The 27,064-nt window shown below is 35.9% G+C and overlaps 1 protein-coding gene across 1 annotated transcript; it reads right to left on the bottom strand.

Moving 5' to 3' along the window:
- Positions 1 to 5,623: 5,623 nt before the first annotated feature.
- On the bottom strand, positions 5,624 to 27,010 carry LOC148274113 (protein MEMO1). The gene is given in 10 exon segments (XM_088237612.1): positions 5,624 to 5,850; positions 5,852 to 5,938; positions 10,234 to 10,338; positions 12,630 to 12,783; positions 16,993 to 17,058; positions 18,512 to 18,623; positions 19,543 to 19,655; positions 23,156 to 23,224; positions 24,576 to 24,657; positions 26,795 to 27,010. Coding segments are annotated over 10 exon segments (879 nt in total). The 5' UTR covers positions 26,844 to 27,010; the 3' UTR covers positions 5,624 to 5,808.
- Between the last annotated feature and the right edge of the window lie 54 nt (positions 27,011 to 27,064).

Below are 27,064 nucleotides of genomic sequence, written 5' to 3'. Positions count from 1 at the left end.
AGCAGAATGCAGGAAAGATGGAATATCCTTAACAGATATCCAAACTGTAGTTTTTTTTTTTTTTTCTTCACATAAGCATTCTTCCAAACATTTTTATTTAATTCCCGCCAAACTGCAAAAGCAGTTTTTTTGCAGGGACTTCTCTCTTTAAACATTTTGGTAACACAATATAATAATGTTTACATAAAATACAAACAGCGCACTAAATTTGGTGAACGCGCATTTGCGGTCGCAGGCCCTACATATATATAGTTGGATAATTTATATAGCGCCATTTTTGTGAAAATCACCTCAAGGGCGCTGTACAATTAATAAATATCCCAGTACGTCTTGCAGCTACAGAGCGCATGGACGGTTGGGATTCTAGTTCCTCGTTTTCAATTAAGATCAATAAAAAAATATAACAGATAGGAGCTAGATTACAGGACGTCTTGCAGCTACAGAGCGCATAGACAGTTAGAAATTTAGCTCCCATTTACACATTTTAAAAATTGACAAATAAATTTAGAGTATTAATGATACTAAAAAAAATAAAAAAATATGAATAATAAAAAGGAGTAAGATTACAACACGTCTTGCAGCTACTAAGCGCATAGACGATTGGAATTCTAGACCCCATTTATAAAATTTAGGTATTTTTAAGTTGGTATATGAAAGCTAGATAACCAATCATCATGCAGCTACAAAGCGCATGGACGAGTGGAATTCTAGCAAAGTTAGAATGATATCAATAAATTTATAAAAAATAGAGCATAGTAGTAAGTTTGTCAAGTGTTCATGCCAAGAACTAAGCAATAAAAAACTAAATAAATAAAGCACTGTTTCAACTCCATGGTTGAAAGGGAGATAGGGAGCAAAGGAAACAAAGGGAGATAGATGTCCTACGGCATGGAATGCTCTCCCAGCAGAGGTGCGAGGCTGTGAAAGTGAAGTGATGTTTCGGAAAAACTTAAAACCCACTTGTTCTCTAAATCATTTGAATAAATCCGTAGCACGTGACAACAAAATAAATTGTTTTGATTAAATTACAAATTTAAAATCTTCAAATAAATTAATTTAAAAATAGAATCACCATATAAAGCGCCCTTGAGGTATTTTATTACGAAAATGGCGCTATATGAGTTATCCATAATAATAATAATTCACGGATCTCGACATACATCGTTTTACCACACATTCGCCTGAGGGATTGCATTTCGACAGCATTCGACCTACTTTCATCGTCATTTTTCCAGTTTCATACTTCGCTCCTACCATTGCCATTTACATAAATTTAAAAAATAACACATTTAAAACCCGATTAATTTTACCGGTAGGTAATTCTGATAATACTATCAATTATATACATTACACGACCTTCATTTCATAGAATTAATGTGAAAATATTATTGTTTGTGAAAATTTCAATACAAACATTTCTTTGGAATTTTGCTGATATCAAAACTTCTGGAAATCTCAGAATTACGTGGAATTATAAAATAATAAACACATACATATTTTTCAACAATATTTTGAGTTTGTCCAAATTTTTGACAGAATGGTGAATGTTACACAGTGTAAAGTGGCCACTTAAACCAGCCATTGACCAGTTCTTCATCTCTGTTGTAATATGTTAATATAATAAGGACTGGATTAAGCTCCCCGGGGAGTTGAATCCAGTCCTTGTCTACAAAAATTTGGACAAACTCAAAATATTGTTGATAAATTACCTGGTCCATGAAGAAGTATAGAAATTGAAAAAATAACATTTTCAGGCGTTGCCTAGTATGCAGGTGAAATAATTCAATTAGATGAATACCTAGACTTCCATATTCCCTTCTCAAAAACGTTTTCCCTCTCTGTTGAAATAAATTTTAAAAAGTAAGTGTTTAAGTACTAGTAATTTGTACCGTGTCTTTAGCTGACGATGTCGGCCACGACAAAACCCGGCTACTGGTAAAAATGTATAAATAAAAGAGGAATAAAACTACGGTAATACCTCGTTTTTACACCGAAATGTTCAGGATCCATTTTTCTTCATTCATTCTCATACAAATATTCCCCCAATTAACGCTTTTTTATAATTTTCATCACCCCGGTTTTACGCTTAAAAATTTTCAGAATTCATTTGATGTGTCAAAAAAGCCAAAATTGCGTCGTATTCATGATGCCGCGGCCCGTGCGCCGCCGCGTGTGCCACGCGAATGAAGAATAAAAACAGGTAAACAACTAAAAAAGGATAAATTATTGTCTTAACCTAAATTCAAAGGAGGCGCAGTGTAATGGACCTTTTGTTTAAGTGTTCTGACAAAAACGTCATATTGACTTGTACAAATCATGTTTTTTTTTCATTTTTTTTTGCACAACAACAGGCCAGGAGGCCCCATTACAGTTGTGAATTACATCACAAAAGGCCGTGAACTATATGGAGTAAAAAAATAAATAAAATGAACGCAGCACTAAGCACAGTAATTTCTAATAAAAATATGTCAATCGAAGCTAAACTGGCAGTGCGCAACGGACTTTAGTCCCAACACTTATGTATGGAAGTGAAACATAGAACTGGCAGAGGAAGGATGAAAGCCGAGTGAACGCGGTTGAAATGCGATCTCTTAGACGAATGTGTGGAAATCAATGTATGAGAGGGTTACGAATGATGAAATCAGGCGAGAGTGTAAATCTGAGACAAGTATAATTGATAAGATTAAGAAAGGGTCTCCGAGATGGCTCGGTCACGTGGAACGAATGGACGACGAGAGAATAGTAAACAAGTGTATATGCGAAAATGAACGGCAACGTGAGACGAGGACGACCGAGGAAGACGTGGCATGATCAGATAAACCAAAATCTTAAGTCTGGTCATGTCAGAAACAGACAGAACCGAAGGGCATGCGTGACAAGATGTATGAATGTGGAAGAGGCTAGGATTGTATGCCGGGATAGACGTGTGTGGCGGTCCATTCTCTCTGCCTACCCCTACGGGGCAATGGCGTGATGGTAGTAGTAGTAGCACTTCTCACAACATCTTCGAGATTTGCACTGGTCAAAAAGCCCAGAGAGAATAAAATACAAGCTTCGCTGGACAGCATTGGCTCCGTTCATTTCGTTGCCCGCATTCACTCTTCTTTCAACATCTTTTTCTACCTTCCATCTCTTGAAAACATGCAACAAGAAAAAACTGCTTTATGGAATTTCGTTTGAATTAAAATATTTTCACACCCCTAAAAAAATTCCTTCAATTCTTAGTAACAAAAGTCTACTCTGTATGCAAGAAAAGCGATTTGCTTATGAATGTTGATAAATCGAAAGTGATGGTTTTTGAAAGGGATGAAAATATAACTAAATGTGAGATCAGCGTGAACGGAGATATTCTGAATCAGGTAGAAGAATTTGTGTACCTGGGAAGTATGTTCACTAGGGACGGAAAGACCGATAAAGATATTGAAGGAGGGTGAGTGCCGGGAACAGGATGAACGGTGCACTAAAATCTACTTTGGCAAACAAATGTTTATAGCAGGAGGCTAAACTAGCAGTTCACAACAGAGTTCTAGTTCCAACTCTAATGTATGGGAGCGAAGTATGGAATTGGAAAAATAATGATGAAAGTAGGTTGAATGCTGTCGAAATGCGATCCCTCAGGCGAATGTGTGGTAAAACGATGTATGATAGGTGCACAAATGTCGAGATCCGTGAAGTGTGTAAGGCTGAGACATGCATTATCGACAGGATCAAGAAAGGGGTGCTGCGTTGGTTCGGACATGTAGAGCGAATGAACAGCGAAAGAACGACTAAAAGGATCTACGATGCAAATGTTGATGGATGAGGAAGACCGAGAAAGACATGGCACGATCAAGTCCATCAAATACTTGAAGATGGACATGTCAAAAGTAGGAATAATCGGCGTGCGTGCATAAGAAGATGTATGAATGTAGAGGAAGCGAGGTCTGTATGCCAAGATAGAGTGATATGGCGTTCTATCCTCTCTGCCTACCCCTACGGAGAAACGGCGTGATGGTTTGTTGTTGTTGTAAAAAAATATTACTGGAATGCACGAAGCATAATATATGATTTAGTGACATTTTTCTGAAAATAAATAAAACCTATTCAAAAATATTTTTTTTATAATTTTTTCCACTAGCAAAAATACCATTTTTAGCGCCGAAAAATTTTTCAGCAAAAAAAAGTCATGCAATGAAAGGGTTAAGGAAAAACAGTTGCGAATTTCATATTTTATTTTCGTTTTCTTAAATTTATACATGAAATTCTTTTAACATGTTTTAAAATTAAATAAAAAACAGATTACATAATTGTTTGAAAAAAATACACAATATGAAATAATTAAAAGCAGGTAAAAATATTTACATCCCCAATTACAATAGTTTCTACCTCAGAGTAATAATTCTCTAGAGAAGCAGCAATATTTTGAGTTTGTCCAAATTTTTGTAGACGAGGACTGGATTCAACTCCCTGGGGAGCTGTTTATATTAACAATTTACAACAGAGATGAAGAACATTTAAGAGAAGGTAATATAGAAGTCTAGGCATCTACAGGGCTTATGACCTGTCAATGGCTGGTTTAAGTGGCCACTTTACACACTGTGTAACATTCACCTTTCTGCCTATATTTGAACATCTATATTCCTTCAATTCTTTCATCTGTTGATGTTTGTGAAGTTAAAATGATGAAACCTTTATTTATGCGGGTGAGATTCATCCAATTGAATTATTTAGACCTTATCCTAGACTTCTATATTACCTTCTCTTAAATGTTCTTCATCTCTGTTGTAATATGTTAATGTAAACAGCTCCCCAGGGAGTTGAATCCAGTCCTTGTCTACAAAAATTTGGACAAACTCAAAATTTTGTTGATAAATTACCTGGTCCATGAAGAAGTATAGAAATTGAAAAAATAACATTTTCAGGCGTTGCCCAGTATGTAGGTGAAATAATTCAATTAGATGAATCTCACCCGCATAAATAAAGGTTTCAGCTCTTTAACTTCACAAACATCAACAGATGGAAGAATTAAAGGAATATAGATGTTTAAATATAGGCAGAATGGTGAATGTTACACAGTGTAAAGTGGCCACTTAAACCAGCCATTGACAGGTCTGTAGATGCCTAGACTTCTATATTACCTTCTATTAAATGTTCTTCATCTCTGTTGTAATATGTTAAGTATGTTTTATTTATAAACCAGCTGAACACGGCAATGCTTTGCTATTGCTAGGTTTGAGTAAACATTTGGACAAACTCGAATATTGTAATACCAAAATGATGCTTAAAAAGACATGAAAGTATATGAATCGTGCATGTTGCCGGTGACAACATACAGACTGGAAACCGTGTCTTTAACACAAAAAAGTAGACAGAGATCAAAAGTCGGGAACAAAGTTCAAAATAAACATGAATCGTGACGTACTTGGGGCGTAAATGTAAATGCCTAGACTTCCATATTCCCTTCTCAAAAATGTTTTCCCTCTCTGTTGAAATGAATTTAAAGACTATTAGGTTATTGCTCTGAGGTTTTCACAATTTTATATTTACACTTTAGTCTAGCAAATTAATTTTATTTTCACAAGATTCCACTTTTTTCCGAACGTTCTTCATTCATAATTTAGGCGTTTTCCTCGGTTTCACACTATTTTTCTTGCTCCTTTGATAGACGTAAAAACGGGGTTCGACGGCACGACTGCGTTTTTGACTCGTGTACCGACGATATAACAATGAGCTTTCGAGTGGAACTCTCCGGTTCGATTCTCCGAGCGGAACTGTTTTCACGGGACCGAAAAACGTTTGAGAATAGTTCGCGTGCAACCGCACTCGTCCTTAGTCCACGAGTAAACTCGCACTCGCGTAGCTCACGGAGGAGTTCCGTGTTGTGGCGGCACTGCGAGGATTGCGCGTATTGGAGGAACTTGAGGGAGACGCTGCGCTGGCGCGAGAGTGGTCCGCAAGCCTGGAAGATTACAGTACGATATTAACAATATTTTCAATTTGTCCAAATTTTTGTAGACAAGGACTGGATTCAACTCCCTGGGGAGCTGTAAACATTAGCATATTACAACATGAAGAACATTTAAGATAAGATAATATAGAAGTCGAGACATCTACAGGGCTTATGACCTGTCATTGGCTGGTTTAAGTGGCCACTTTACTCATCTATATTCCTTCAATTCTTTCATCTGTCGATGTTTGTGAAGTTAAAGAGCTGAAACCTTTATTTATGCGGGTGAGATTCATCTAATTGAATTATTTCACCTACATACTAGGCAACGCCTGAAAATGTTATTTTTTCAACTTCTATTCTTCTTCATGGACCAGGTGGATTTATCGACAATATTTTGAGTTTGTTTAAATTTTTGAAGACAAGGACTGGATTCAACTCCCTGGGGAGCTGTTTACATTAACATATTACAACAGAGATGAAGAACATTTAAGATAAGATAATATAGAAGTCTAGGCATTATTAGGTTAAGTTTTATGGGGCTTTTATATCTTGAGCATTATTAATTTTTTTTATTATTAGAAAGCCATCAGACAATAATTGGGTAATAGTGACAGAGTGCGGGTATTATCCTCAGCTCCACCCGACCGAGTCTCCCCAGGGTACGCTCGGCTACAACAGTTTAGAGACTAGAAGGAATGTGTATTTGACTACACATTTTCATCAATTGTTGCGCGGTATGGTCGATAATTCTGAGATTATGATGAGCATTGGTTTGTATGTTCCTGATAATTCCCTAAGACAGCGTCAGCATAGATTGTTTCATATTCCTATATACTGGAGCACCCTGCCGTTGGAAGGGCTATCGCTACGCTGAACAACGTCACTCTGGATGCCGATCTATTCATGTATTCGAAGGGGTTTTACGGAGCAGGATTCTCCTGCAACTTTGACCAGAGTCTCTTTCGTATATTCTTTTTCTTTTAATAATAAATAATAATAAATATTAATAAAAATAATAAATTTTAATTTTAAAAAATTAATAATAAATAACAGCAAATCCCCTGTTTACGTTTTTCAAGGAGAAGCGAAAAAAATGTGTTAAATGAAAAACTGCAGAAAAATTGTAAAAACGGTCATAATTGGGGATTATTAATATTTACCAATGATTCCATTAAAATTGTTTTGTATTTTTTCAATCAATACCACAATCTGCGTTAATTTTTATTGAATTAAAAAAAAAACATGTTAAATTTTTTTTATGGGCATTTAACCTTAAAAAACGAAAATAATAATATGAATTTGCATAAAATGCATACGACGATTTTTTCCCTAAATATTGGGAAATTTTGTTTATATGGTATCACTTTTTTTAGTGTGGCACCACAGAATTTCAACTGTCAATTAAATCGCGGCAAAACTGTTTCACACTTTTATGATAATTGTTTAAACTAATGATGGGAATAATCGAAATGTTTAGATAATCGAAATACAAGCATTCGAGACATGCAAATAATCGAATTCAAACATCGAATCAATCGATTTTTTTTAACCGTGAAATGTAAGAAAACGGCAAAAAAACACTGCTGACTGTTGGGTGTGGTAAAAAAAAATACATGTGTAGTAACAAAGTACTTGCAAATAATAATGAGGAAGTTCAGCCCTACGGGAACTTTGATATAAAACATGTTTTATTACGCACGGTAAAAATTAGAGCAATAAATTGTAAATTTCTTAAAAATGTATGAAAGAAAGATTGCAAAAAAAAAAAATGTTTTTTTCCACAAAGCCCACTTTTTTATTTTAAAATTATCCAATCGAGTAACATTTAACCTACTAGCCCCTCCCATTCCCAACCCCACACCCAAATATTCTGCAACATATCCCTAAATATTACTAACCTAATTTTAGCACATGTTCGGACATGGTGCTGTTTGCACCCCCTTTAACTCTGCATGTAATTTATGTATTTTTTCGTAAATACTATGTATACTACGGCGATGGTCGGCCTCGTGGTGTAATGGTCAGCGCGTTTGCCTGCCATGCAAGAGGTCTCGGGTTCGATTCCCGACATGGTTGATTTGAAATATTTATTTATAAGGGTGTTTTCACACTAAAATATTTCATCGTCCCTGGACTGGTATCTTAAGCGTAAGACTGATCATCTGACCTTCATGTAACACAAAATGACCAAAATACGCTGCGTTTGGTTTACCAATACAGTGCCCTATGCACCATTAGGTGCGGAGAGGGAATGATGATGACGATGATAGTTATCCTATTTCCGGAAAACAAACTAACAGACGTGGACTTAATACGTCACACGCAGAGTAATTTCAAAATAAAATCAAAATTAAAATCATAGTGCTGATGATACGACACACAAAAATGTTAAAAGTTGTGAATGTTTGGCCACATGTCAGAATTCATATCTCGATTGTCTCGAAATGTCAAGTCCGAAATCATATTTCGATTGTCTCGAAATGTCAAGTCCGAAATCATATTTCGATTGTCTCGAAATGTCAAGTCCGAAATCATATTTCGACTGTCTCGAAATCTCAAGTCCGAATTCATATCTCGTTTGTCTCGAAATGTCAAGTCCGAAATCATATTTCGACTGTCTCAAAATCTCAAGTCCGTATTCATATTTCGATTGTCTCGAAATATCAAGTCCGAAATCATGTCTCGATTGTCTCGAAATGTCAAGTCCGAATTCATATTTCGACTGTCTCAAAATCTCAAGTCCGAATTCATATCTCGATTGTCTCGGAAAACCATTTCGAATGAATTCACTCGAGATATCTCGATTATTTTTCCGATTAGTACGAGTGAACTCGATTAGTTGTAAGCATTTCGAAATGTCTCGATCTTTTTAATAATCGAATATTTCGATTCGATTATTCCCACCATTAGTTTGAACGATCTTCTTTCCAAATTATGTTTTATAACCTCAAATAATATTTCTATTTCCTAATTTTAAACTTTCTGCATCGTAACTTATTGATGCAAAGACTTTATTCTTCTTAAACATGCGGCAACCGCATGTCTCAATTTAGTAAAATGTCAAAATTAGGCACTTAAACAAAATGGTGAATTACACTGAACCTATTTTGAATTTAGTTTGAGACAACAATTTACACATTTTTTATTTACCTTGATTTTATTCACCATTTTGGGCAAACGCGGCGGCGCGCGGCTCGGCGTCTTTTGACAGATCGAATGAGTTACGAAAAAATTCCAACGTAAAACCAAGGTTATAAAAAACTTAAAATACGTCAATAGGGGGAATATTTGAATGAGAATGTATAGAAAACAATAAACAAATTTATAAAAATAGAAGTTAGATCACAACAAGTCTTGCAGCTACTGAGCGCATGGACGGTTGAAATTCTAGACCTCACTTACTAAATTAAGATATTTGATAGTTGATAACATTTACATATTACGATAAAAATAATATGATAGCTAACATCTGGAATTTCAACGACATAAGAATGATTTTAAAAAGTTAATAATAAAAAATAATTTTAAGAAACGCAATAATAATACATTGAGCAAAGAACTAGTAAGTATGGCAATGAAGTGAACATGTAACAGCACAAAAAGTAAAATATAAAAAAGTTAACAAAGATGGCATTCCTTAATTAAGGTTAACAAGACAATAGACGATACTCAAACTCGTCCCTGTTTTATTTTGGTGTGCAGTAAACATGATCTATTGTCTTTTTTTTAGTAAATAACTGTAAAAACACTCGGTTCACATTTGGCTGTTCCCTGGGAGATGATAGTAGAAACGCATCTGTGTGCGTAGTGTAGAGTGTAGGTACCAAGGAACATATCTGCTTCTTTTTAGTTTTGTTTGTTATTACGCATGTTTCTCGCGTAAAATTTCTGATTATTATTATTTTACTTTATTGATTAAGATGTCAGATAAACTTGTGTATTTATTTATTTATTCACACTCTTCATCAAAATACAATTCCATGTTCACTTACTGTATTACTTTTAATATTGGAGTAATTTTACGTGATACATGAAAAAAGGTATCATTTGTATTTTTAAATGAACATAGAGAGGTAGCACTATATCATACAGAAATTGTTCTATAATAAATAGTTAAATTTTGGCACTTGATCTTCACGAATAAACCCTGTATAATAAACGGTCATAAGCCCTGTAAATGCCTAGACTTCCATATTCCCTTCTCAAAAATGTTTTCCTTCTCTGTCGAAATAAATTTGGAAATTCTAGCAACTTAAAATAACAATAAATTTACAAAAATATGGTTATAAAATAAAAATAATTACCTGTAATAGAACGCCTATAGGATGACGGCCACAAATTGTGTTCCCAAAATTATTGAGGTATTCTGTAAACGCTTGCGGGTTCAGTGTTTCTATAATGTCCATGCCCTGGAATCATATTTAATTGTTATTTATTGCAGCCTTTACTAATGAATTATTAACTAACTAACTAACTAACTAACCATCACGCCATTTCCCCGGAGGGGTAGGCAGAGAGGATAGAACGCCACACCACTCTGTCCTGGCACACTTCCTTTGCTTCCTTCACATTCATACATCTTCTCATGCACGCACGTCGATTATTCCGACTTTTCACATGACCACTTTCAAGAATTTGTTGCACTTGATCATGCCATGTCTTTCCCGGCCTTCCTCGACTTCTACAACCAGACGCATTCGCATCATAAATCTTTTTAGCCGTTCTTTCATCATTCATTCGCTCCACATGACCGAACCATCGCAAAAGACCTTTCTTAATTTTGTCGATAATGCTTAACTCAGCCTTGCATTCTGCTCTAATTTTGACATTAGGGCACCTATCATACATTGTTTTTCCGCACATTCGCCTGAGGGATCGCATTTCAACAGCATTCAGTCTACTTTCGTCCCTTTTTTTCCAACTCCATGCTTCGCTTCCATACATTAGGGTTGGTACCAGAACTCCATTATATTTATATATATATGATTTTTATAGCGCCGTTTTTGTGAAAATCACCTCAAGGGCACTGTACAATAAATAAATATCCCACCACGTCTTGCAGCTACAGAGCGCATAGACAATAAGAAATCTAGCCCCTGTTTACATTTTTTATTTGACAATAAAGTTTAGAGATTTCGCGATATTTAAAAAAAACCATGTCGAGAATCGAGCCTCTTGCATGGTAGACAGACGGGTTGACCATTACACCACGAGGCCGACATAGGGAAATATCACACACTACTAATACTGGTAACAACATGTGAAATGAATTTAGAAAAATTATTTGTGATTTCAAAATGAATATATGTTTTCATACATAACTTTAAAAATGAAATGATTAAAAAATGTTTTTACAAAAACGCGACCTGTTTGCTTTTGACAATTGTGACGTCAAGATTCGTAACGGTTTTCTATTCATATTTAAACAGTCACAAACAAAGTTCAAAATTTGACTGAATCGTGACATGTTAGGGGCGCGGCCGACGCAAGGAATATTGGTGGAGAAATGTTTTCATACATAATTTAAAAAATTAAATTACTAAAAAATATGTCTATACAAAAACGCGACATGTTTGTCTATGACAATTGTGACGTCAAGATTCGTAACGGTTTTCTATTCATATTTAAACAGTCACAAACAAAATTCAAAATTTGGCCGAATCGTGACATGTTAGGGGCGCGGCCAACGCAATGAATATTGGTGGAGAAACGTTTTCATACATAATTTTTAAAATTAAATTATTAAAAAATACGTCTTTACAAAAACGCCAAGTTACTCCACATTTACTCTGTGTGTGCACACATATATAGATACCACATTTATAAGGTTGAGGCGTTCATATTTATTTGCTACCTACTGGGCCCTGGTTAAGATGTTGCAATGCCTACCGGGGTACCAATTATTTTCCCGGCCCCAAAATAACAACCGAACTGATCGTGTGTGCATGTGTTTTTGATATTCTCTCCGCGATCGCAAGTAAGTTATTTTTGCGATCGATAACTCATTGAATCCACTGTGTTGTATAATCGCATTTAATATTCAAGAAAACACGTCAGGTGCCCCTCCTTCCTGACCACAGGATCTCATCTGATCCCGACTGCCGTGAGAGAAGTTCCAAAAAATAAGGTGCCGGAACCCAGTACAAAGTAGGTAATTGCATTCATAGTATTAGGGTTCAGTGGCAAAGCAAAAAAGGATAACGCATCCCGCGAATCGGACCATTTCGAGCGTTTATCTGCCAACAGGCAAGTGGCGCGATCAGTGACAACGTTCTATTCATATTTAAACGGTCACAAACAAAGTTCAAAATTTAACCGAATCATGGTATATCAGGGGCGCGGCCAATGCAATGAACTGTTTTCGCACGAATTAATTATTTTTTTATGCTGAATGCTTAACAAATACACAGTACTGACTGACCAAAGTTACGGTTTCAATAATTGGCTGAAACTTTGGCTCAGCCGAAACCTGCGGTCAGGATGTGTCGGATTACGTTCGGCTATACCCGGATGCATCTTATGACTCGTGACTCGGCCGCGTGACCTGCGACCTTTAGGCGGTTGTAGAAACGGGAGCAGTGATGAAAGTCGGGCGAATTTTATTACATACTGGAATAATTAAGTATTAATAATAAGTTCTCCCGTTGATCGTGTTCGGCCCGCGTGTCGAGAGGTTGAACGATTACAAAAAAGGCGTTACCTGTTTGTCTAGATTCTCTATGCTCTGGTAGATATGTCCGTAGCGCTTGTCGTAGTACGTGTAGCGGAAGCGGGAGCCCCAGTGACAAAAGTCGGACGAAACCACAAACAGGTTCTGGGGATCCGAAAGGTAGGGAGCCAGTAGTCGGCCATATCTGGAAGGAGAGTTAAAATCGTGTCGGAATACTGATATAATTTTCTAAATGACAAAAATTAAGGAAACAAATACAGTTTTACGAGGAGTGTTCAGAAAATAACAGGAAAGCGATTTTTGTCTTTGCAATTCAGAATTCATTTCAATTCAATTCATTTATTTTAAATATAACATATACATTACAAAAATATATTCAATACGTACATATTATAAAAAGAAAAAAAAAATACAAGAAAGAGACTCGTGTCAAAGTAGTAGGAGAATCCTGCTCCGGAAAACCCCTTCGGATACATGGAACAGATCAATATCCAGAGCGATGTTGCTCAGCGTAGCGATAGCCCTTCCAACAACAAGGAATATGAAACAATCTATGCTGACGCTGTCTTAGGTAATTATCAGGAGCATACAAACCAATGCTCGTCATAGTCTCAGAATTATCGACCATACCGCGCAACAATGGATAAAAATGTGTAGCCAAATACACATTCCTTCTAGTCTCTAAACTGTTGTAGCCGAGCATACCCTGGGGAAACTCGGTCGGGTAGAGCCGAGGATAATACCCGCACTCTCTCATGTAGGGATATCTCAGAAACTTCTTTAGGATTGTCTCTGCCAGAATGCCTCCACTGGGACGATTGAGCCTTAGTTTTGACGTCATATCCGTAAACCCATGTTTTGTCACCTGTTATAACATGTTTCAAACCCATGTTTTGTCACCTGTTATAACATGTTTCAAACCCATGTTTTGTCACCTGTTATAACATGTTTCAAACCCATGTTTTGTCACCTGTTATAACATGTTTCAAACCCATGTTTTGTCACCTGTTATAACATGTTTCAAAACCATGTTTTGTCACCTGTTATAACATGTTTCAAACCCATGTTTTGTCACCTGTTATAACATTTTTCAAACCCATGTTTTGTCACCTGTTATAACATGTTTCAAACCCATGTTTTGTCACCTGTTATAACATGTTTCAAACCCATGTTTTGTCACCTGTTATAACATGTTTCAAACCCATGTTTTGTCATCTGTTATAACATGTTTCAAACCCATGTTTTGTCATCTGTTATAACATGTTTCAAACCCATGTTTTGTCATCTGTTATAACATGTTTCAAACCCATGTTTTGTCATCTGTTATAACATGTTTCAAACCCATGTTTTGTCACCTGTTATAACACGTCTCAATAATGAGGAATTCCGCTGTTTTCTAAAATTTTTTTCTATTAGCGTACTATTTAACTAAGCAAAAATATATTCATATATTTTTTTTTTTTGCGCTATTTTTACAAAGATATGATTTTTTAAAGTGACATTTATCAAATACCGCGCCAAATGACCGCAATCAGTGTGTCACTTTTCAGTAGTGACGTCATGAAACGGTTGGCGTTCTTACTTTCACCGACCTGACAAGAATCTACGGAATATTGCTTTGATTACTTCATTCAGTTGATCGTAATTTGCTCATTTCTATGTTATGGTTGTTTTTACGAACGTTTCGATTTAGAAAAACCTACAAAGTTGACATAATCTCTGGTTGAAATGTCAAATTATACTAATTATACTCTTTTTTTCTATGGTCAAAACGTTCCTTACAAGGTGCGGGGGCTTTAGAGCGGAAACCGGAAATACTACACGTAGATATAAGGAGTGACGTCATTATTTACGGTTTTAAAATGAATACTATTTTTAACATTTTTTATTTATTTTTGCGTGCGTTTTTGAGATATTTCATCCTACTCCGAAATTTTTAAATATACACGTGTACACGAAAACATTTTTTTAATTTAATTCCGCGTTGGGCTGGAATTCCTCATTCTGCATCGTTGTTGACTTCATTTAGTGACACCTGAGCGACTTCCATTCGCCGCTGTTTTTGTTCAAAATTCAACAATTTCGGAACAAATTTTGCTGCCACGCGTTTCATACCCAAAACATTAAAAAAAAAATCACGGCATGAGCCAACCGATATACCAACATCATCAGCGGCTTCTCTGATTGTGATTCGGCGATCGTCATAACTATTTTATTCACTTTTTCCACGTTTTCATCGGTTGTTGATGTGCTGGGGCGTCCGGGCAGTTCGTCATCTTCAATGTCTTCACGGCCATCTCGAAAACTAACCATAAGCGTTAGTTAACATTTCACACACTTCGTTACCAATTTAGATCTTAATAACTCCCTTGGAAGGAAATCCAGCCTGTCGGCGATCATTTGAACATACTCAAAACATTGGCGACTGTTGATTCCATTTACCAGATATTTTTTTTGAAAATCCCAGGCCATCGACATTTTTAAGCCAATGACAACAGATGGAAGAGTTCACTCACTTCTGTTCAATGTACTTCATAGTCCTAACGCTCCTTTATACCTCCGTCAACGCTCATCAGTTCACGGTTTACCCTTTCGTTCTAATTCTCGAGGCACTCTCTTAAGACCCATCCACAATTCCTCTTTCTTCTCTAACTCACATAGTGTCCATGCGGCTCGACTGTGGAATCATCTCCAATCCAACATCAATCACGTCTGAAGAAACATCTCCTTTCTCCTCCTTAATCTCTCCTCCTTTCCTCTTTTTTCCTTTTTCCCATTGAGTAATGGTACTGATTTTAGATAATTTTCCATAACTACATTTATTTATATTTTTATATACATATCTTTTGCATTTTTTTTTCTATTGAATATATTAACAATAATATTTTGAATGTAACTATTTTTTTGTTGACAAGGATTCAACTCCCTAGGAAGCTGTTTATATTAACATATTACAACAGAGATGAAGAACATTTTAGAAAAGGTAATATAGAAGTCTAGGCATCTACAGGGCTTATGTCCTGTCAATGGCTGGTTTAAGTGGCCACTTTACACGCTGTGTAACATTCTATTATTTTTCTATGAAATATATTTTGTAACTTGACTAAAATAAAAAACTTTTATTTTATTTGTTGGTTGGAAGAAATTGCCATATGGCAACAAGCCCGCCATTGTACAATTAATAATATGTACAAAAAGTTAAATGAATAAAAATAAAAGAAGTGAAGAAATTCGGATGTTTAAACATAGGCAGAATGGTGAATGATTACAGTGTGTAAAGCCACTCAAACCAGCCAACGACAGGTCGTGAGCCCTGTAAATGCCTAGACTTTCATATGCCCTTCTCAAAAATGTTTACGATCTGTTTTATTTTATTTTATTTGGGAAATCAACAGTTCTACATACATATTTATAGTAAACAAACAGATGTAGTGTATAAACTCAGAACTAATAACAGATTTCCACAAAGTATACAAACTTAGTAAAGAAAATATATTACATATCAAATAAATACATACAATTTATGCATATAAAAATGTTATTTTCGTGTACTGAATAATCAAAGAATTTTTTTATATTTATTTTAAGAACATTAAGATACTGCAAATTGGGCGGGATTAGGACAAGAATGCTCGAAGAGAGGATAAGGAGGGGAGGGGAGATGTACATATTTATTATTATAATGTCTACTAAGTTACATAATGCATTTTTAGTGTAAATTTTAAATCTGACAGAGTGATGTTTGTATAATCTATATTTTTAAATTTTGTATTGTACAAAAACGTTTTTAACATACAATGTTTTACTTATTGGTACATGAAACAGGTGGTACCGTCTGCAAATCCTGGCTGGCACATGTATTGTTATTAAACCAAGCAGCTCTGTACAGTCAACCATTCCTGTCATAATTTTGCAAAGCAGTAGTTGGTCCGCACACACTCCGCAGTATTGTAGAGAAATGATTCCACGGAAGGTGGAGGCAGTGAGAGTTGATACATGAGAAATACCGGTTTTGTATTTAAGGTACTTTATAAATTTGTTTTGAATATTTTCTATTCTAGTTATATATATGGCATACTGGGGATTCCATATCTGAGAGGCGTATTCCAAATGGCTTCTGACAAACGTATAATATAATGAAATTAGGGCCTTTGGATTATCAAAATGTTTAATCATTCGAATTATGAAACCTAACATGCTCGATGCTTTGGAGGTAATTTGTAACAAATTTAGATCTGAATACCTCCCCAGGGAGGAAATCCAGCCGGTCTGTCCCAAAACATTGTTTGAGTATCCTATTTCACTTCTCATCTCTACGGCTAACCCCGCGCAAGAAACTATGTCAATCGGTCGCCCCGTTGAGACGTGAAGAAAAAGCAAACAAATTACTTACTTTGCTTCCTTTTCAGGCGTTAAAGATCCCACCAGGATAGGAACAATGGTGAAGGCATTCCTGTATCTGTAAACAATAATTAAATGTCATTAAATATTTGTGTATAACCATTTTTTGACTTCTCTACGTCTACCGGTTGCCTCCGGACACCAATCAAACCAGCACCATAATTGTTGCACAAAAATATAAAACTAACGTGCCATGCTTTTTAGCACGATCAGGTTAACGAAGTTAGTCGTAAACTTTATGGCAGTTTGCACTCACTTAAAAGATTGCAGAATTTCTTACCAATTAATGTGAAGCAAACATTAGTCCAAAGCTTACTTCTTCCACTCCTTAACTATGCAGATGTATCAACAATATTTTGAGTTAGTCCAAATTTTTATAGACAAGGACTGGATTTAACTCACTGGGGAGCTGTTTATATTAACATATTACAACAGAGATGAAGAACATTTAAGAGAAGGTAATATTGAAGTCCAGGCATCTACAGGTCTTAGGACCTGTCAATGGCTGGTTTAAGTGGCCACTTTACACACTGTGTAACATTCACCATTCTGCCTATATTTACCTTCTACCTTCTCTTAAATGTTCTTCATCTCTGTTGTAATATGTTAATGCGTATGTATGTTATCCAGATGCTAACTCTGAATTGCTTGATAAGTTAGAACAATTGCAGAATATTTGTATTCATTATATCTCTAATCTTGGCAAATTTGACCACATAACCGAGTATCGCACGCAACTGCACTGGCTCATCATCAGGCACCGAAGAAACATTCACATTCTATCACTTCTTCACAATATCCCACTTCGCCTGTTTATCTGAGAGAGCTCATCCAACCTCTTTCACAACACGGACTATCTCTTCGTTCTAGTAACGAGAGAACCCTTTTAATACCCTGTCATCGCTCTAATTTTCTTGCCTCCTCTTTCACAGTAGTAGCCGTTCGATTGCGGAATAATCTACCCACTAATGTTAGAGACGCCCCTTCTTTATTTACATTTAAGTCAAGATTGAAATGTCACTATCTGAATATTTAAATTGTTCCTTTGTCGTTTTTCTTTCCTTCCCATCCCCTCTCGTTTCTTCATAGCATAGTGTTAAATTATTTTTTAAATATATTTATTTTTGTTAATCTTTGCTTTTAATTTTGTATAAAATTGTAAGATTCAATATGTCCATGTATTTATAATTTTCTCAAACTGAACGGTTTGGGTAGGTAGGAAGAAATTGCCTAAAGGCAATATGCCCGCCCTTATATTTATATATATTGTATATGTATATAAAGTGTCAAATAAATAAATAAATATAAATGTAAAAACATTTCAAAAAAGTATATTGTTAAGTGTCCTCGGCACGGGTAACCCCAAGGAGATTACATTATATCTATTATTAATTATAGTTTGTAAGAGAAAAATATGAATAAATAAATAAAATAATAAAAACTGAGTTCGTAATAATATTTTTAATATGATAAAAATAAAAGAATAAATATTAAAAATAAAGCTCACTCACTCTTCCATGACTTTAGCAATATACGGCAGATGCATTTCTATAGAATGCTCGTCTTCATCAGTCTTCATGTCCATCCACTGGAACTCGTTGGTGGCCTCCAGCTCCCCGTACACTGCACGACAAAACGCACACATCTATATGTTATATCCATAGAATAAAGAATAGTCTAGGATCTCTTTTTGACATCTTTCACAGAAACGAACACTAGAGGCAAGTCTTGGTACTAACGCGGGTCACCGGTGCTCGTTGTGTTCAGGAGACCCCCACTACCAATCAATGTTGCCAACTTTTCCCAAATTCTGCCTATATTTGAACATCTATATTCCTTCAATTCTTTCATCTGTTGATGTTTGCGAAGTTAAAGAGCTGAAATCTTTATTTATGCAATTGAATTATTTCACCTACATACTAGGCAACGCCTGGACTTCTATATTACCTTCTCTTAAATGTTCTTCATCTCAGTTGTTTTTTATTTTTTTTAAAAAGAAATATTTGCGTTCTTATGATTTATCCAAATATTTTATTTCGAGGGCCATTTTCAACGAGTTGTGAATAACTCACTATTAGAAAATGGAATCAAGTTGGGGTAGAGTGGGATTCGAACCACGGACCTTCGGTCCGTGAGTCCGAGACACTAGCCACGGGACCACAACCCGATTAAAAATATATAAGATTGTAATATGTTAATATAAACAGTTCCCCAGGGAGTTGAATCCAGTCCTTGTCTACAAAAATTTGGACAAACTCAAAATATTGTTTTTCCATTTTTATGCCAACACCTTAGATAAGTCGAGAAAACCCCCAGCTCTGAGTTACACTGATTAATTAATTTATTTTTGTTTAAATTCTATGACATTGTGAACAATATTCTGTGTTTACGATATTAGTTTTATACCACCCGTCGATGGGAGGAGTGCTCTCCCGAAACTGTAGTAAAATAGTAAAAATTGTGTGACACTAATAACAAAGTTTTATTTATTTTAGTACTCTGGATATGCCTCGTAAAATAAAATGAAAGAAAAATAACATACCTTTCCTATCGATGTGTAGATCGTATATTGGAGTATTGTACTTGTCCGCCTTGGAGAGAGCGCACTCGGCAAGCCGTACATGGTGACTCGGTCCGAGTATAAAAATCCGTTTTCTGTAATTTAAATACCAACGTACAAATCAGCGACAATATTCACTTATTTTATTTATTTTATTTTATTTTATTTTATTTAGAAAACATACAGTCATACAAAATCAGTATTAAAAACAACAATTTTTTAACATAAAAAGACCAATTAAGTTTTCATAAATTAAAAAGATATAAACATTAAATGTGACAAAAAATAAAAAATAAATAAGAATTTTAAGTGAAAAAAGGATAATTGTTGACATTTGCGTTTTCCATGGAGGTAATAAATTAAAATAAATAAAAATACCGAATGTACACTCCGAGCCATCCACGCACACACATGAACGCACATATAAAACATACACAAACATATACATTACATGCGGCACATATACATAGCATAAACCACTCGAGATGCACATTCAGCAACTATCCCAAATAATCGACCCCATGAAGAAATTTTCTGTACAAATGCAACGTGCAGTTAAAAATGTCTACATCAATACTGAGTCCGTTATAATTTCTACAGGTACGTCTAATGAATGAATTCGAGGTATAATTGTTTTTACAAGTTGGTACATAAAACAGGGAATTTAATCTAGTATAGCGAAGAGGACAACGGAAACCTATATTTTGTAAAAGATACGGCGAATCAACTATGTTATTGAGAATTTTGAAAAGAAAAATTAAATCATATCTAAGGCGCCTTTTTTGTAGTGATTCTATATTAAAATTGATCAAAGATGCGCCGTAATCATTTTCAATGTTACCAAAACGATATTCCAGGCTCCTTATAAATTTCTTTTGAATGTTTTCAATTTGATTAATATATACATTATATTGAGGGGACCATACTAATGAAGCGAATTCGAGTTGACTTCGCACATAAGTATAGTAAAGAAGTTTTAATGTATTTGGTGATGAGAATGGCTCGGAGATTCGTAAGATAAACCCTAGAAGTCTGTACGCCTTATCTACTATTGTATTTATGTGATCTCTAAATAAAAGCTTATCATCCATCAGTACACCCAAATCTCTCGCTTTCATTGAACGATTGACAATTTTCCCAGATAGTTTGTGGTCAAATAGTATACTTTTTTTCTTTCGAGTAAATGACATGACAAGACATTTATCAGAATTCAATAATAACTGATTGCCCTTGCAATAGCAACTTATGTTCACTTGTTCACTTCACACGTTCACTTGATTGCCATACTTACTAGTTCTTTGCTCGATGTATTATTATTGTCAACATTTTGAGTTGGTCCAAATTTTTGTAGACAAGGACTGGATTCAACTCCCTGGGGAGCTGTTTATATTAACATTTTACAACAGAGATGAAAGAATTGAAGGCATATAGATGTTCAAATATAGGCAGAATGGTGAATGTTACACAGTGCTTTATTTATTTAGTTTTTTATTGCTTAGTTCTTGGCATGAACACTTGACAAACTTACTACTATGCTCTATTTTTTATAAATTTATTGATATCATTCTAACTTTGCTAGAATTCCACTCGTCCATGCGCTTTGTAGCTGCACGATGATTAGTTATCTAGCTTTCATATACCAACTTAAAAATACCTAAATTTTATAAATGGGGTCTAGAATTCCAATCGTCTATGCGCTTAGTAGCTGCAAGACGTGTTGTAATCTTACTCCTTTTTATTATTTTATCATTAATACACTAAATTTATTTGTCAATTTTTAAAATGTGTAAATGGGGGCTAAATTTCTAACTGTCTATGCGCTCTGTAGCTGCAAGACGTCCTGTAATCTAGCTCCTATCTGTTATAATTTTTTATTGATCTTAATTGAAAACGAGGAACTAGAATCCCAACCGTCCATGCGCTCTGTAGCTGCAAGACGTACTGGGATATTTATTAATTGTACTGCGCCCTTGAGGTGATTTTCACAAAAATGGCGCTATATAAATTATCCAACTATATATATAGTGTGTAAAGTGGCCACTTAAACCAGCCATTGACAGGTCATAAGCCCTGTAGATGCCTAGACTTCTATATTACCTTCTCTTAAATGTTCTTCATCTCTGTTGTAAAATGTTAATATTATTATTGTGTTTTTTAAAAATTATTTTTATTGTTAACTTTTTAAAATCATTCTTATGATGTTGAAATTCCACTTGGCAATGCGTTTTGAAGCTACAAGACTTTTTGTGATGTTAGCTATCATATAATATTTATCATATTTTGTAAATGTTATCAACTATCAAATATCTAAATTTAGTAAATGGGGTCAAGAATTTCAACCGTCCATGCGCTCAGTAGCTGCAAGACTTGTTGTTATCTTACTTCTTTTATTATAAATTTGCTTTTTATTTAGTTTTTAAAATATCACTTAAACTTTAAACTTCACTGTTAAAAAAAAAAAATGTAAATAGGGGCTAGATTTCTTACTGTCCATGCGCTCTGTAGCTGCAAGACGTGATGTTATCTAGCTCCTATATATCATAATTGGAGACGAGGAACTAGAATCCCAACCGTCCATGTGCTCTGTAGCTGCAAGACGTGCTGGGATATTTATTTATTGTACAGCGCCCTTGAGGTGATTTTCACAAAAATGGCGCTTTATAAATTATCCAAACATATATTTATAATATTGACTATTCACAATGCCAGTTGAGTACAAAATAACATATAAATAGCAGTACGGGAAAAATATAATAAAGCTCCAACATTCATAGTTTACATAGTGGTTGAGCCACATTTACTATGTTAGTTGCCGTGCGCAATTTATTTATTACCTATTGAGAGGCAGCGGCGAGCGGGGAGTTTTTATATTGGTAAGTTGCGAAAATTCAGATAAAATATCCACGGCAGTGGTATGGCACATCTTAAAGGTCTATTTTAAAGGCGTGTTCGAATTATTCGACTAAAGAGAAAAATATGATCTTTTTAACAAATCGAAATAATTGTGATTGTATTTTGTTCGTCGGCCTCGTGGTTTCTATGCATATTCTGCTTTTCGATACTAAAATTTTTCCTTTAATTACGATTTATTTCAATTTAAAATCGTTCTGAGGTAGGCACTTTTTTTCTTAAAAGCCAATTTTGAAGTCAAATTAAATTCCGACATAATTATCAGTTTTGAAAACGAGTGGCTAGATGAAGCGGCTAGACTGGCTAGATGCTGCCCTATTAACATACAAAAGCATCTAGCCGTAAAATGTTACCACTGGAGTTTATAATCACTTTGAAGTGGGCACTTTTATTATGGAAGCCTATTTAAAATATAAATGAGTACTTTAAAAAAAAATAATGAAGTAACGCGGAATAAATTTTTGGAGTCATTCATTGGTTCTATTAGATCATATGACGTCGAGATGACTGGTCAGTAAAACATACCGAGGTAAATACAGACAGTACAGAAGTGAAGTATACCGTCTCGATATGTACAGATTAGGATAGCGTTCATAATCGAGGCCCTGATCTGTTGTTATATAAATTATATTATTGCATTTATAAATGAAAAAATACATACGTAATATTATACACTTATACTCACACAACGGCGGGACTAACTAGACGGTATGCGTAGGCCGCGCAGGCTCCGCAGTACGAGTATCCCGCGTGTCTGGAAACAATTACATACGAGGTGTGGTCAGTTTTAAATTTCGCAGGCTCGAAGAGTCCTACGTTTTTAGCTTGGCCGTTTAACCCATCAGGTAACAACAACAACGTTTCTCTGTAAGGGTAGGCAGAGAGGATAGAACACCATATCACTCTGTCTTTGCATATGGACCTCGCTTTCTTTACATTCATACATCTTCTCATGCACGCACGCCGATTATTCCTACGCTCGACATGTCCATCTTCAAGTACTTAATGGACTCGATCGTGCCGTGTCTTTCTCGGTCTTCATCGTTTTCTGCATCCATCAACATTCGCATCGTAGATCCTTTTAGCCGTTCTTTCGCTGTCCATTCGCTCTGCATGCCCGAACCGACGCAGCACCCCTTTCTTGATTCTGTCGATAATTTGCATTTCTTTTTGCATTTTTTTTGCACCACAACAGGCCAGGAGGCCTAATTACAGTGGTGAATTACATCACAGAGCACCCAGGATTGAGAAAAATCACATTTTTAATTTTTGTGTTCTCACCGGGAATCGACCCCGGAACCTTCCGTGCGTGAGTCAAGCGTCTTGACCACTACACCACGGAGGCCGCCAATGCGTGTCTCAGCCTTACATACTTCCCGGATCTCGACATTTGTGCATCGTTTTACCACACATTCGCCAGAGGGATCGCATTTCGACAGCATTCAACCTACTTTCATGGTCATTTTTTCAATTCCATAGATCGCTCCTATACATTAGAGTTGTCACTAGAACTCCGTTGTGAACTGCTAGTTTAGCCTCCTGCGATAAACATTTGTTTGCCAAAGTAGATTTCAGTGCACCGTTCACCCTGTTCCCGGCACTCACCCTCCTTTCAATATCTTTCTCGGCCTTTCCGTCCCTAGTAAACATACTTCCCAGGTACACAAATTCTTCTACCCGATTCAGAATATCACTTAAGTGTGCATATAAATATATTTTTTTCTTCATTTATTATTAAACTATGTACTTAAAATTAATATTTTTTTTTTTTTTAATGTAATGTAACCCGCAGACAAGCTTCGGCTTAGCGGGAACAACAATACAATTATGTATGTTACTTATTTGTTAAAATAAATAAAACTTAAAAAACATTATTTTAAAAAATGATCGACAATGCGAATGTTGATGGATGCAGAAAACGAGGAAGGCCGAGAAAGACATGGCACGATCGAGTCCAACAAATACTTGAAGATGGACATGCCAAAAGTAGGAATAATCGGCGTGCATGCAAAGATAGAGTGATATGGCATCTATCCTCTCTGCCTACCCCTACAGAGAAACGGCGTGATGGTTTGTTTGTATGTTGGTGCGGTCGTAATACTTACGGGGCGATAATGGCTCGAGCAGGTCCGTGAGTCAAATCCGCTTTCGAGAGCCAATGCTCTAACTGTCCGGACAGCTCTGCGCCTGTAGGAAGAATAAATTAAAAGTAAGAGTATGTAGCTACATTTCTAGCAACAGAGAGGGAAAACATTTTTGAGAAGGGAATATGGGATGCGTTAGCAAAGGAGGCGGTCCGTTCCGGGGATCCTGCCTACAGTTTGCCCACCACATACCGCACACCGCATCTGAGGACATAAGTCTCCTTGGTGGTGCCCACATACACGGAAAATTTGCTCATTGCTGAACGAGAAAAGCTGCCAAAAGAAGCTCTCTGTAATCTGGTAGCCTTAGCATATTTGTGCTGAAAGAAATTAATCCAGAAGTACATAATATGTACTTCATTGGATTGAGGAGAGGGAAGTGAATTCTTCACTGACTGGGATTAAATTGATTGGACATGATCAATTCGCCGAAATGATTACAAAACTTTTTAAAAGCCTCGAAATTCTTTTTAGAAGCCACCAGATCTGTATATCCGACACGACCTATAACAGGGCCACGGATAGTAGCGAGAAGCTTCATTCGGTTATCATAGAGAAGGGGAAGGGGACAAGACCACAGGTGTGTTCAGAAGATTGGTTAGGATATCCGCAGCAGCACGAAGGGGAGTCAACAATATTAAAAACAAATCATTTTTGATTAAATTTACCATAACCTGATAAAAACTGCGTAGTCCAGTGATCGGGGATAACCCATTTTAGACATTTAAACAGCAATTTGTAGGACAAAACATTGTCTTGAGACATTGCCACGGAGATAGACGGGCAGGCTATCTCCACGGAACAATGATCACCACCAACACCGCGCGTGGCCGCATTGTCCTCGTGTGAACAAGCGTGGACGGGACCATAGGACAATAGTGATTCGCTTGACGCGTACGTGTCACTCCCGCACATTCTTATTATTTGGTTTGTCCTTAAACAATATTATTTATATATACGCCCAATGGGCATTTTTATGGACACATTTATACATACAAAATTATTATAACAAAATTAGAAAGACTCAGTGGTTTATGGTAGACTTTGTGGGGGTGGAAGCGGGAGAGAGGTGTTTATAATTGAATTTGATTCAGTGATCGTTTGAAAGAAGACAACTTGTTATCAAAGCAATCAAGACTGGTATGTTTGTTGGCAGACCTGAGAATTCTGGGCATAGGGGAATGGAAACCAGTTAGTTCTATGGTTATCGGTATGAAAGAGTAAGTTTTGTCTGAGGTTTCTAGTTGGGATATTTAATTTTATCGAGCTCAGTAGTTCAGGCGCATCAAAGAGTGAGTTGAGAATTTTAAACAGGACTAGAAGGTGTGATTTATTTCGACGGTCTTGAAGAGAAGATATATTCAAGGTAGTTTCTAACTCATTATACGTATATTGGTCTCTGGATAAGCCCAACCTCCAGCCTATCTTTCTTAAAAATCGATGTTGAACTGATTCAATATTTTCAATGTGAACATCATAATATGGAGACCAGATAACAGAGAAATACTCTAGGTGCGGGCGAACTTGGGAACAGAAGAGAGCTTAAAGGGTATTGATATTTTTGAAGTCAGCTGTGCTTCTGTTAATAAACCCAAGAAGTTTTAAGGATTTATTGATAACATGTTCAATATGAATTGTAAAAGAAAGTTTAGTGTCAAGTATAATACCCAAATCTCGTATACTAGACACAGATGATAATATTTCTATAATTATTTATTTTTATTAATATTTTTCGTGAACTCGCTTGTAACAAACGTCGTCGTTTATTGATTTTCGCAGCGCTCTCGCGCATTGTCCCAGCGTTCTGTCCCGCGCAGTCGAAACTGGGACAAGACAATATTGTCCTATCAATTGAACCTAAATTAGTTAAAAGATTATTTAAAATATTATTTTTCTGAATATGCACCTGTAAAACGGAACCCACTTTTGGATATACCTCGTATATACAATTCAGAACATAATCTGGGGGCCGAAGGATCGTAAAATGAAAATTAAGGTCAATGACATCGCGAGGTTAGGTGTGGAAGTCAAAAAATTGCACAAATACACCGAAAACGAGTGAAAATGGTTCTAGTCGAAGTTAAACAGCTTGTAAACGCTATCTCTCAGTTCAAACTCCATTTAAAATTTGAATAGGCGTAAAAAAGGCGACAAATAAAGCAAACGGGGCTCTTTCTCACCATCGTCGCTGTACCAGCTCCCGGCGTGCGTAGCGCGTCTGGAAGGCATTTTAAGTCAAACGTCCTCCGAAGTTGTAAAACGGATATTAGCTATCGCGATTTCTCGCAAAGTTTGAGAAAATATCCAGTTTTCAAAGTGACAACAAAGAATAAGAAATTGACACTTTCGTGACTGACGAAGTCAAGGTGCGTCTATTTGTGAATATGAATGTGTGCATTTTGTATGTTACCTAATATGCGGTGTACCACAATGACAATGCGAAAATCGTG

This window comes from Micrasema longulum, unplaced genomic scaffold (genome assembly GCF_059751315.1).
Source record: "Micrasema longulum isolate JH-2025_06_02 unplaced genomic scaffold, ASM5975131v1 h1tg001751l, whole genome shotgun sequence".
In the NCBI taxonomy this organism is placed as follows: domain Eukaryota; kingdom Metazoa; phylum Arthropoda; class Insecta; order Trichoptera; family Brachycentridae; genus Micrasema; species Micrasema longulum.
Note: the sequence above shows the minus strand (reverse complement) of the source record. Positions and strands in the feature narration are given on the sequence as shown.